The sequence below is a fragment of the Notolabrus celidotus genome, chromosome 15 (assembly GCF_009762535.1).
Source record: "Notolabrus celidotus isolate fNotCel1 chromosome 15, fNotCel1.pri, whole genome shotgun sequence".
Lineage (NCBI taxonomy): Eukaryota > Metazoa > Chordata > Actinopteri > Labriformes > Labridae > Notolabrus > Notolabrus celidotus.
In genome coordinates this window covers 34,089,593-34,102,660 of record NC_048286.1, presented here as the reverse complement: position 1 = coordinate 34,102,660, position 13,068 = coordinate 34,089,593, and the positions used below count along the sequence as shown (strand labels likewise).

Sequence of the window (13,068 nt, the reverse complement as noted above, 5' to 3'; positions counted from 1 at the left end):
AGTCCGCTTTAGAGAACAGCTCTGTTACTCTGTCCTTCAGATACTATAAGACGTTTTCTGCTGGAGATGAATTCTTCTGGTACAGACAATACTCAGGAGAACCACCAGAGTTTCTTTACTATATCTCAGGAGGTAATTATTCAAGACCAGCAGAATCTCTACAACCAGACTCTAAGGTCTCTACAAAGCTGTCTGAAGGAAACCATCTGGATCTCCAGATCTCCTCTGCTGCACTGAGTGACTCTGCTGTGTACTACTGTGCTGTGAGGCCCACAGTGACAGGAAACACCAACACTGTACAAAAACACAACGTGTCTCTCTGACATGCTGCTAACAGCTTCTGCTTGTGTTGATACTTTTACCTCCACCAGAGGGAGACATCATCAAGTAGTTCATACTCCACATCAACACTGAGTTCATCCATTGGCTCATTCTGAACTGCTGCTGAGAAGAGAAGTACTGTCACACTGACAGACTGACAAACTTCAGCTAGTTCCTCCTGTTGATTGAATCCTTGTTGTAGAGATGGAGCGTTGGCTGTGGATCATTCTGGCTGCTCTTTTCTTTGGTAAGATAACTCCACATGTTTCCTCCCAGAACACTTGACCTTTCTACAGAGCTACACATTTACTGATTTGATTGAAGTGACCTGGACAAAAAGCAGAAAAGGATATTTCTTCAGTATTTCTCACTTTGCAAACGTCACTAGTATTAACCTCCATGAGTCAGTTGTTACCATAGCTATTCCATCATGCTATTCTTTGTGTCTGTGTACCTCTAGGGTCAGCTAATTCTTCAAACCTTCTGTTTGTTCTCCTTCAGTCAACTGTTTTTATTATTCATCTCTTCCTCTGCATGCTCTGTTCCTCTTCAGGGTGTAAAGGAGAAGACACAGTGACCCAGCCAGCAGAGGATGTTGTTGCTTCTGAAGGAGATCCAGTCACACTTGGCTGTACATTTGAGACCACTAGAACGAATCCCTATTTGTTCTGGTACAAACAAGAAGTTGGTGATTTCCCAAAGTACATGCTGAAACTTTACGCAGGTACAACAGAATTTGCTCCTGAGTTCGACAAAGACAGATTTAATGCTGCAATCAAGGAGAAATCAGTTCCTCTGAAGATCCAGAAGCTTCAGCTGACTGACTCTGCTGTGTACTACTGTGCTCTGAGGCCCACAGTGACAGGAAACACCAACACTCTGTACAAAAACCTTTGGAGCAAACACAACACAATACTCCACAACATCCACTAGAGGGCGTCTCTCTCTGTTAAAGAAACTCCACTGAGGCCAACAACTAGAAAGCAGAGCAGCAGTATGATGTGTGTACTACAGAGCTATGTTCTAGGTCCTCTTAGTTTTATCTCCATGTTATTGATTGTTGATTTTTAGGCTCTTATTAAAATCAGTTCAATATTAAACTGGTAAACAACATTTGAAGTGCTGCTGTTACAGACCTTCACACAGTTCAAAGACAGCCTGCTCTCAGTCCTTTGTCCACACTGTTGGACTCAAATGTTCATCTCCACCAGAGGGAGACATTATCAGGAAGGTGGTGCACTACGTCTGTACCATCAAAGACTCTGTTAATAAAACCTGCTGCTGAGAACACAACACTTCTCACAGTGAATGTTGAACATCAGCTAGCTCCTCCTGTTGATTTCAACCTTGTTGTAGAGATGGAACGTTGTCTCTGGATGATTCTGGCTGCTCTTTTCTTTGGTAAGATAGAAAGGACACGCTTTATTATTTGACTCATATTTATAGAAACTTGACTTCAGAGTTGAGTTGTTTCTGTCCTCACAGTAACACTCTTCTCTCCTCTGAGCCACATGGACAGAGGAACTTCAATGACTTCATTTCCTCTACTTTACAGGACGAATAGATGGAAACACAATCTCTCCTGTCAGAGAAGAAGTCAGAGGAACAGAAGGACAACCTGTGAAACTCTCATGTAACTATCAGACAGCAGAGGAGATAGTTTACCTCCACTGGTACAGACATCAGTCTGACCTTCAGGCACCTCAGTTTATACTCTGGAAAGGAGCGAGATCACGGAGTGACAGGAAATATATTCCAGACACACGATATGAATCTGCAACAACAAGAAGCTCAACTGAACTGACCATAAAGAAGCTAACCCTGGCAGACACAGCTCTCTACTACTGTGCTTTAGACACACAGTGATACAAAGTGTAGAAGAGGCTGTACAAAAACCTGAACACAGATATCTGACTGCTCTTCAAAGAGGAGGGAAGTGGTATTCAAACCACAGCTTCATATCAGAAGGATTGTGTTTTATCAGAGTCACTGTGGTTCCAGCTGCTCATCACACACTGAGGGAGGACCAAATACACATTCATGAATAACCTACTGGATGAACCTTCAAAGACAAACCACAAACATGTCAAATAAACTTCTCCCAGAGTTCACTCTGCTCAGCACTCTGTCTGAAAACACTAAATCATTACGGTCTAATACTTCAACATCTCAAGATGATTATTGCTGGTTCTAAATCAACGTGTGCAATGTTTATCCAAGAGAATAATATAGTAAAGATAAAACATTTAGCTGGTGTGAGTGTCCTCCTGAGATCTGATCAATGACCGGGCCGTGGCTGGTCTCATCATCGTGAACCAGACTAACAACAACAGAACCATCTGCATCTTTTAGAATGGTCCTATTGTTACATCTGCTCTGGCACATGTTTGTATAAAGGATGGACAGTAGAGGAGACAGCAGGAACCCTCGTGGGGAGCCTGTAGAGGAGCACTCGGGGTCAGACAAGGAACCGTTTACGCTCACTCTGTGTGTCCTGTTAGTTCCAAAGTCAAGGATCCAGCCCACCAGACTGTTCCTGAAATCAAACTCATCTAAAGCCTTGGAGCTGAAATGGGGGGTTGGATGGTATTAAAAGCAGAGGAGCACAAACAAGAGTCCTGGCATGAGTCCATTACCATCCAAAGGTCTGAGAAGCTTGTTCAGCAGAGTGACTGCAGCATCCTCTCCTCCTCTGTGAGGCCTGTATGCAAACTGCATGGGATCCAGTACATGTTCAGCTTGCCTCAGGATCTCAGACCTAACCAGTTTCTCTAAACCTTTCATAAATACTGAGGTCAGGCTGTGATTGGTTACAGCTGTTAGTTGATGGAATAACTCAGGGCTGAGAATGAGACCTGTCACTGTGATCAGGCTCCTCCTCCTAATCCTCCAACTTAGTGTTGATGTAGACTCAACAGAGAGATCACAGCCTTCTTTAGACTTGCTGTAGCTCAGAGTTATTAACACTGCAGATATGATGCCTCTGTTTATCTCAGTGTTGCTGGCTGCTGTGTGTCTTGGTATGAACTCTAACTCTGTTTATTTGATATCATTCCAGCACTGACATCAATCTTTAACACTGATCTAATATTACTTGTTGCTGTTTAACAGAATGCAGAGGACAAAAAGACAACGTGCTGCAACCAGAAGGAGATGTGACTGCTCCTGAAGGAGATCCAGTCACACTGAGCTGTCAATTTACCAGCAGTTCAACAAGTAATTATCTCTTCTGGTACAAACAGGAGGGAAACAACAGCCCCACATTCATCCTGAGTCGCGTCAGAGGAGATGAAGGAAACACACCAGATGAGTTTAAGAAGAGATTTTCCTCCACACTGAATTCCTCGTCCTACTCAGGATCAGTTCCTCTGAAGATCCAGAAGCTTCAGCTGACTGACTCTGCTGTGTACTACTGTGCTCTGAGGCCCACAGTGACAGGAAACACCAACACTCTGTACAAAAACCTTTGGAGCAAACACAACACAATACTCCACAACATCCACTAGAGGGAGACATCATCAAGCAGGTGTTGCTCTTCCTCTGTGTTCAACCATCCTGACAATAAAAAGGCTGCTGTGAAGAGAACAGTGGTTCTCAAAGTGGGGTCCTGGGACCCCTGGGGGTCCTTGAACCATAGCGTGGGGGTCTGTGAAATAATTAGAATACATTTCTAATAAATGATAAATTGTGCTGAGTCATTACAAACAGCAGATCCACCATTGTTCTGATACCATTTGGTGTCTGAAGGGATATGTGAGTCTTGCTCCTGTTAATGTTCTGAAAGTGTTTCAGATCAATTAGTTGAAAAGTCTAAATGCTGTCATGTTGAGTCCACAAGGAATGAAATGACCCTCTGTTTTAAAGGATACAAGTGGGATTTACTGGATTCAGATTGAAGTGTTCTCTGTTTATCACTATGGTACAGGTCTGAAGGATTTACATTGATACCTTTTACAATACAAATAGTTCCAAGAGGAACTAAGAGTGCAAATGGTAGGAAGCATGAGCTTTAGTGATGGGAAGTTCAGCTCTTTACAGAGAGCCGGCTCTTTGAACTCGACTCCCAAAGAAGAGCCGACTCTAGGGTTAGGGTTAGGATTAGGATTAGGGTTAGGGTTAGGGTTAGGGTTTGGATTAGGATTAGGGTTAGGATTAGGGTTAGGGTTAGGGTTAGGGTTAGGGGTTAGGATTAGGGTTAGGGTTAGGGTTAGGATTAGGGTTAGGGTTAGGGTTAGGGGTTAGGGTTAGGGTTAGGATTAGGGTTAGGGTTAGGATTAGGGTTAGGATTAGGGTTAGGGTTAGGGTTTGGATTAGGGTTAGGGGTAGGGTTAGGATTATGGTTAGGGTTAGGGTTAGGATTAGGATTAGGATTAGGGTTAGGGTTAGGGTTAGGATTAGGGTTTGGATTAGGGTTAGGGTTTGGATTAGGGTTAGGGGTAGGGTTAGGGTTAGGGTTAGGGTTAGGATTAGGGTTAGGGGTTAGGATTAGGGTTAGGGGTAGGGTTAGGGTTAGGGTTAGGCTTAGGGTTAGGGTTAGGGTTTGGATTAGGGTTAGGGTTAGGATTAGGGTTAGGGGTAGGGTTAGGGTTAGGGTTAGGCTTAGGGTTAGGGTTAGGGGTTAGGATTAGGGTTAGGGGTAGGGTTAGGGTTAGGGTTAGGCTTAGGGTTAGGGTTAGGGTTTGGATTAGGGTTAGGGTTAGGATTAGGGTTAGGGGTAGGGTTAGGGTTAGGGTTAGGATTAGGGTTAGGGTTTGGATTAGGGTTAGGGGTTAGGATTAGGGTTAGGGGTTAGGATTAGGGTTAGGGTTAGGGTTAGGATTAGGATTAGGGTTAGGGTTAGGGGTTAGGATTAGGGTTAGGGTTAGGATTAGGGTTAGGATTAGGGTTAGGCTTAGGGTTAGGGGTTAGGGTTAGGGTTAGGGTTAGGATTAGGGTTAGGGTTAGGATTAGGATTAGGGTTAGGGTTAGGGTTAGGGGTTAGGATTAGGGTTAGGATTAGGGTTAGGGTTAGGATTAGGGTTAGGGTTAGGGTTAGGATTAGGGTTAGGGTTAGGGTTAGGATTAGGGTTAGGGTTAGGATTAGGATTAGGATTAGGGTTAGGCTTAGGCTTAGGGTTAGGGGTTAGGATTAGGGTTAGGGTTAGGGTTAGGGTTAGGGTTAGGGGTTAGGATTAGGGTTAGGGTTAGGATTAGGGTTAGGGTTAGGGTTAGGGTTAGGATTAGGGTTAGGGGTTAGGATTAGGGTTAGGGTTAGGGTTAGGATTAGGGTTAGGGTTAGGGTTAGGGTTAGGGGTAGGGTTAGGGTTAGGGTTAGGGTTAGGGTTAGGGTTAGGGGTTAGGATTAGGGTTAGGGGTAGGGTTAGGGTTAGGGTTAGGCTTAGGGTTAGGGTTAGGGTTTGGATTAGGGTTAGGGTTAGGATTAGGGTTAGGGGTAGGGTTAGGGTTAGGGTTAGGGTTAGGATTAGGGTTAGGGTTTGGATTAGGGTTAGGGGTTAGGATTAGGGTTAGGGGTTAGGATTAGGGTTAGGGTTAGGGTTAGGATTAGGATTAGGGTTAGGGTTAGGGTTAGGGGTTAGGATTAGGGTTAGGGTTAGGATTAGGGTTAGGATTAGGGTTAGGCTTAGGGTTAGGGGTTAGGATTAGGGTTAGGGTTAGGATTAGGGTTAGGGTTAGGATTAGGATTAGGGTTAGGGTTAGGGTTAGGGGTTAGGATTAGGGTTAGGGTTAGGATTAGGGTTAGGGTTTGGATTAGGGTTAGGATTAGGGTTAGGGTTAGGATTAGGGTTAGGGTTAGGGTTAGGATTAGGGTTAGGGTTAGGGTTAGGATTAGGGTTAGGGTTAGGATTAGGATTAGGATTAGGGTTAGGCTTAGGCTTAGGGTTAGGGGTTAGGATTAGGGTTAGGGTTAGGGTTAGGGTTAGGGGTTAGGATTAGCGTTAGGGTTAGGATTAGGGTTAGGGTTAGGGTTAGGGTTAGGGTTAGGATTAGGGTTAGGGGTTAGGATTAGGGTTAGGGTTAGGGTTAGGGTTAGGGTTAGGGTTAGGGTTAGGGTTAGGGTTAGGGTTAGGGTTAGGGTTAGGGTTTGGATTAGGGTTAGGGTTAGGGTTAGGGTTAGGGTTAGGGTTTGGATTAGGGTTAGGGTTAGGGTTAGGGTTAGGGTTAGGATTAGGGTTAGGGTTAGGATTAGGGTTAGGGTTAGGGTTAGGGTTAGGGTTAGGGTTTGGATTAGGGTTAGGGTTAGGGTTAGGATTAGGGTTAGGGTTAGGGTTTGGATTAGGGTTAGGGTTAGGGTTAGGATTAGGGTTAGAGTTAGGGTTTGGATTAGGGTTAGGGTTAGGGTTAGGGTTAGGGTTTGGATTAGGGTTAGGGTTAGGATTAGGGTTAGGGTTAGGGTTAGGGTTAGGGTTTGGATTAGGGTTAGGGTTAGGGTTAGGGTTAGGGTCAGGGTTTGGATTAGGGTTAGGGTTAGGGTTAGGATTAGGGTTAGGGTTAGGGTTAGGGTTAGGGTTTGGATTAGGGTTAGGGTTAGGGTTAGGGTTAGGGTTAGGGTTAGGATTAGGGTTAGGGTTAGGGTTAGGGTTTGGATTAGGGTTAGGGTTAGGGTTTGGATTAGGGTTAGGGTTAGGGTTAGGGTTAGAGTTAGGGTTAGGGTTAGGATTAGGGTTAGGGTTAGGGTTTGGATTAGGGTTAGGGTTAGGGTTAGAGTTAGGGTTAGGGTTAGGATTAGGGTTAGGGTTAGGGTTTGGGTTAGGGTTAGGGTTAGGATTAGGGTTAGAGTTAGGGTTTGGATTAGGGTTAGGGTTAGGGTTAGGGTTAGGGTTAGGGTTAGGGTTTGGATTAGGGTTAGGGTTAGGGTTTGGATTAGGGTTAGGGTTAGGGTTAGGGTTAGGGTTAGGGTTAGGATTAGGGTTAGGGTTAGGGTTAGGGTTAGGGTTAGGGTTAGGGTGGGTTAGGGTTAGAACCAGAACCAAAGAGAACCAGAACCAAAGAGAACCAGAACCGAACAAGAACCGGACCGAACCAGAACCGGACCGTACCAGAACCGGACCGTACCAGAACCGGACCAGAACCAGAACCGGACCGAACCAGAACCGGACCGAACCAGAACCGGACCGAACCAGAACCGGACCGTACCAGAACCGGACCAGAACTGAACAAGAACCAAACCAAACCGAACCGAACCAGAACCGAACCAGAACCGAACCAGAACCCTACCAGAACTGAACCAGGACTGAACCAGAACTGAACCAGAACCGAACCAAACCAAACCCGAACCGAACCAGAACCGAACCAGAACCGGACCAGATCCGAACCAGAACCGAACCAGAACCGGACCAAACCAGAATCGGGCCAGAACCAATCCAGAACTGAACTCAAGCAAACAGAACCAGAACCAGAACCAAACTGGATCAAACATTATTAATGTCCTCAGCTTGGATGGTCTGATCCGGTTTCTCCTCTCAGTGAGTATTTGCCCGGTCTTTGAGAAGAACCCTAACCCTAACCCTCTCTGAAGGAACAGATGAAGCCACGATACACAGCCTCCCCTCCATCACCTGGATCCTATATCCTCACACGTGATTGGCCGCATGGCCGCCATGCTGACCAATCAAAACAAAGTTCTGCTGTGAGCAGAGCTGGGGCTGAGCACTGAGAGAGCTAAGCAGGGACAGGAACTAACTGGGAGCCGGCTCTCTCTGGATGTGAGCCGGCTCTTCTGATCCACTATAAAGCATGGACTCTCAGAGCCGCAGCTTCTGATCAGGACACATCACTAATGTGTTTAATCTGTGTTACAATCATGAGGGGGTCCTTGGACAGTTTCCTCACCTGTAAGGGGTCCCTGGCTCCAAAAGGTTTGAGACCCCCTGGTCTAGAGTCTTCTCCCTCATGAGACATTTGTGATGAAGAGCTTCAGAAATGAATAGTTTGAACATATGAGTCTCCTCCTCCTGACTGCAGAGGAGCTTCATGACAGAGACCTGTGTGATTGAAGCTGTGATCATCAGACCAAACACAGCTCACCAAAGTGACTCCTACTGATCCTTCAGTTCCAGCATTTCTCTCTGCTAACATGGACAAACTTGCTGCTGCTGCTGTGTTCATGGTGTTAACTCTCCTTGGTGCGTATGTTTTTATAAGAAAGCTGAGATATAAAGAGCTTTATAAAGTATTACAGATCCACTTTAGACTTTGGTTGAGCCGTAGATCCATGAAACATTTCAAAAACACTCATTTAGATATGATCACTTCTTCACAGATCCCTGCTGACTAAAGAGCTCACAGCATCATTAGTTTGCACTAAAGAGATCCACTGTGTGATGTCTTTAAACCAAAGGATTCCTGATGTTGTGTTGATGATCATGTATTTTTCCCTCACTAGGTAACACCTTGGAGGATGATATTACTGCCAGCAGTGCTGAAGTGTTGTCATCAGAGGGTGATGATGTTACTCTGTCCTGTAACTACTCAGTTAAAGCTAATGATCTCCAGTGGTATCAACAGGATCCTGGATCACCTCCTAAGTTCCTTCTCCTGATCACAAACACTCCAGACCCTTCTGTGGTGACAGCTAAACCTCCACACCCTGGACTGACTGTGAACCTGAATGAGGAGAGGAATAGAGTCAACCTCCAGATCTCCTCTGCTGCACTGAGTGACTCTGCTGTGTACTACTGTGCTGTGAGGCCCACAGTGACAGGAAACACCAACACTCTGTACAAAAACACAACGTGTCTCTCTGACATGCTGCTAGCAGCTTCTGCTTGTGTTGATACTTTTACCTCCACCAGAGGGAGACATCATCAAGTAGTTCATACTCCACATCAACACTGAGTTCATCCATTGGCTCATTCTGAACTGCTGCTGAGAAGAGAAGTACTGTCACACTGACAGACTGACAAACTTCAGCTAGTTCCTCCTGTTGATTGAATCCTTGTTGTAGAGATGGAGCGTTGGCTGTGGATCATTCTGGCTGCTCTTTTCTTTGGTAAGATAACTCCACATGTTTCCTCCCAGAACACTTGACCTTTCTACAGAGCTACACATTTACTGATTTGATTGAAGTGACCTGGACAAAAAGCAGAAAAGGATATTTCTTCAGTATTTCTCACTTTGCAAACGTCACTAGTATTAACCTCCATGAGTCAGTTGTTACCATAGCTATTCCATCATGCTATTCTTTGTGTCTGTGTACCTCTAGGGTCAGCTAATTCTTCAAACCTTCTGTTTGTTCTCCTTCAGTCAACTGTTTTTATTATTCATCTCTTCCTCTGCATGCTCTGTTCCTCCTCAGGGTGTAAAGGAGAAGAGAGAGCGACCCAGCCATCAGGAGAGGTCGTTGCTACTGAAGGAGACAACGTCACACTTGAATGTTCATTTGAGACCTCTAGTGGGAGTCCAACTTTGTTCTGGTACAAACAAAAAGTTGGTGATTTCCCAAAGTACATGCTGAGATGTTTCTCAGAAAACACAGAATTTGCTCCTGGGATCGACAAAGACAGATTTAATGCTGCAATCAAGGAGAAATCAGTTCCTCTGAAGATCCAGAAGCTTCAGCTGACTGACTCTGCTGTGTACTACTGTGCTCTGAGGCCCACAGTGACAGGAAACACCAACACTCTGTACAAAAACCTTTGGAGCAAACACAACACAATACTCCACAACATCCACTAGAGGGAGACACACCCCTGAAAAGAAAACCTCCAATGATTGGTGTGATGGGATCTTGGTAGCGTTCTGGATCTATTCATGTTCAGATCTGAGTGTCTCCTGGTGTAAGATTATGCTGAGGCCTGCTAGGTCCATCTTCAGGTCCCAGGCCTCTTTAGGAGCAGAGTATCCTCTCTCCTAGGAGTTGTAGAGTCTCTCAGAGTCAGAAGACAGAGCTGGGTGATAAGAGAAAGCTGCCATAACAATCAAGGTCCTCTTCCTAAATCCTGATCACACACCTATGATAGTGATGCTCGGGGACTTGACCCACTTCAAGCTCCCCTCCCAAAGTTTAAAGGGTTTGGTGAGCCTAGCCACTACAGCTGCCAAGAAATGCATCACGTCTCAGTGGAATCATGTCCACCCTCCAAACATTATTCAATGGATTAATGAGGTCAGTTCATGTGCTCCTTTGGAGAAAACAACCTGCTCCATCAGAGGTAGCCCACAGCTGTTTCACAAGACCTGGGACCCCTGGGTGGCCTTTAGAGAGTCCGGTCAACACAATATTTACCTTATAGATACTTCATCTGTATTCAGACGTCAGCAACCTGTAGATGTGTGAGTAAGGTGTAAGGGGAAGATCTACACTGGCTCCTTTTAAAATCTAGAACAGAATTTAAAATCCTTCTTTTAACCTACAAATATCTTAAAAATCAGCCCCCCTTCATATCTTAAAGACCTCATAGTGACCCCTCTAGACCACTACGCTCCCAACATGCAGGCCTGCTCATCGTACCTGAAGTCTCTAAAAGTAGTATGGGAGGTAGAGCCTTCAGTTCTCAGGCCCCTCTCCTTTGGAATCATCTACCAGTCAGGGTCCGGGAGGCAGACACCCTCTCTACTTTTAAGAGTAGGCTTCAAACTTTCCTTTTTGATAAAGCTTATAGTTAGAGCTGGATCAGGCTTGGACCAGGTCTTAGTTCTGCTGCTATAGGCTTAGACTGACACACTGGGATCCTATCCCACCCCTTCCCTGTATGTGTATGTGCATGTTACATTGTAAATGTAGGTGCAGCTCTTCCTGTCATGGCATGGTTTTGTTCTATGTTTTGTTCTACTCTGTTGTGTTTTGGTCACTGTTTGTCTGAATAAGAATGAAGAACAATGAATAAACTGAATGGTCTAAAAAGTCAATCCTGATCATATCTGTTGGTGAGACTCAGAGTCTCCAAGCTAGAACACCGCCGCCTCTACAAACTCTGATGATAACCATAGTCTAGGTCTGAGTATCTCACTGTAGCTTCATCTGAGGGGAGAAATACCAGACCAGAGGGATGCTCTGAAAGAACGGACTTTGCATTGCTCTGCACTCTCCTGCCTGTGTGCTGTTAATGTCATTTCTCCTCTGCAGAGCTCGACACGAACTATCAGAACGTAAGCCATCAGAGTCTCCTGAGTCTTCATTGTATGAGAGTCAAGTTAATAATCCAAGAATCCACCACAAGCAGGATGATGTGTTTAGTGTAGAGCTGTTAGTTGATGGAATAACTCAGGGCTGAGAATGAGACCTGTCACTGTGATCAGGCTCCTCCTCCTAATCCTCCAACTTAGTGTTGATGTAGACTCAACAGAGAGATCACAGCCTTCTTTAGACTTGCTGTAGCTCAGAGTTATTAACACTGCAGATATGATGCCTCTGTTTATCTCAGTGTTGCTGGCTGCTGTGTGTCTTGGTATGAACTCTAACTCTGTTTATTTGATATCATTCCAGCACTGACATCAATCTTTAACACTGATCTAATATTACTTGTTGCTGTTTAACAGAATGCAGAGGACAAAAAGACAACGTGCTGCAACCAGAAGGAGATGTGACTGCTCCTGAAGGAGAGACAGTCACACTTAGATGTCAATATACCAGCAGTTCAACAAATAATAATCTCTTCTGGTACAAACAGGAGGGAAACAACAGCCCCACATTCATCCTGAGTCGCGTCAGAGGAGATGAAGGAAACACACCAGATGAGTTTAAGGAGAGATTTTCCTCCACACTGAATTCCTCGTCCTACTCAGGATCAGTTCCTCTGAAGATCCAGAAGCTTCAGCTGACTGACTCTGCTGTGTACTACTGTGCTCTGAGGCCCACAGTGACAGGAAACACCAACACTCTGTACAAAAACCTTTGGAGCAAACACAACACAATACTCCACAACATCCACTAGAGGGAGACATCATCAAGCAGGTGTTGCTCTTCCTCTGTGTTCAACCATCCTGACAATAAAAAGGCTGCTGTGAAGAGAACAGTTGTCACTCTGAATGATGAACATCAGCCTGTTCCTCCTGTAGATTCAAACCTGGTAGAGATGGGGCGTTGGCCGTGGATTATTCTGAGCGCTCTTTTATTTGGTGAGATAGAAAGATTTCTAAACATTGATGTAAACTGGGGTTCAGAGCACAAATCTCTGAACAGCTGAGATGGTTCACAGCAACACTGTACATTTGACAGTTTGCACTGATTAACAGTGTTAGTATAACTGCTTCATTTCCTCTACTTTACAGGGTTTATAACTGCAGACACAATCTCTCCTGTCAGAGAAGAAGTCAGAGGAACAGAAGGACAACCTGTGAAACTCTCATGTAACTATCAGACAGGATATGAAGATGTTGAGCTCCACTGGTACAGACATCAGTCTGACCTTCAGGCACCTCAGTTTATACTCTGGAAAGGAGCGAGATCATGGAGCAGTCACAAATATATTCCAGACACACGATATGAATCTGCAACAACAAGAAGCTCAACTGAACTGACCATAAAGAAGCTAACCCTGGCAGACACAGCTCTCTACTACTGTGCTTTAGACACACAGTGATACAAAGTGTAGAAGAGGCTGTACAAAAACCTGAACACAGATATCTGACTGCTCTTCAAAGAGGAGGGAAGTGGTATTCAAACCACAGCTTCATATCAGAAGGATTGTGTTTTATCAGAGTCACTGTGGTTCCAGCTGCTCATCACACACTGAGGGAGGACCAAATACACATTCATGACAATCAGAGTGGAATATTCTTCAACAGAACAAATCAGCACACAAGAAG

At 44.9% G+C, this 13,068-nt stretch overlaps 4 gene segments (V, D, J or C); all 4 read left to right on the top strand.

Moving 5' to 3' along the window:
• Positions 1-336: 336 nt before the first annotated feature.
• Positions 337-1,747, top strand: LOC117827182. The segment is given in 2 exon segments: positions 337-568; positions 875-1,747. Coding segments are annotated over 2 exon segments (423 nt in total).
• Positions 1,748-3,226: 1,479 nt separating this feature from the next.
• On the top strand, positions 3,227-3,959 carry LOC117827180. The segment is given in 2 exon segments: positions 3,227-3,341; positions 3,433-3,959. Coding segments are annotated over 2 exon segments (441 nt in total).
• Positions 3,960-8,198: 4,239 nt separating this feature from the next.
• On the top strand, positions 8,199-9,156 carry LOC117826744. The segment is given in 2 exon segments: positions 8,199-8,444; positions 8,705-9,156. Coding segments are annotated over 2 exon segments (501 nt in total).
• LOC117827183 lies at positions 9,135-9,996 on the top strand. The segment is given in 2 exon segments: positions 9,135-9,310; positions 9,617-9,996. Coding segments are annotated over 2 exon segments (423 nt in total).
• The last annotated feature ends 3,072 nt before the right edge of the window (positions 9,997-13,068 follow it).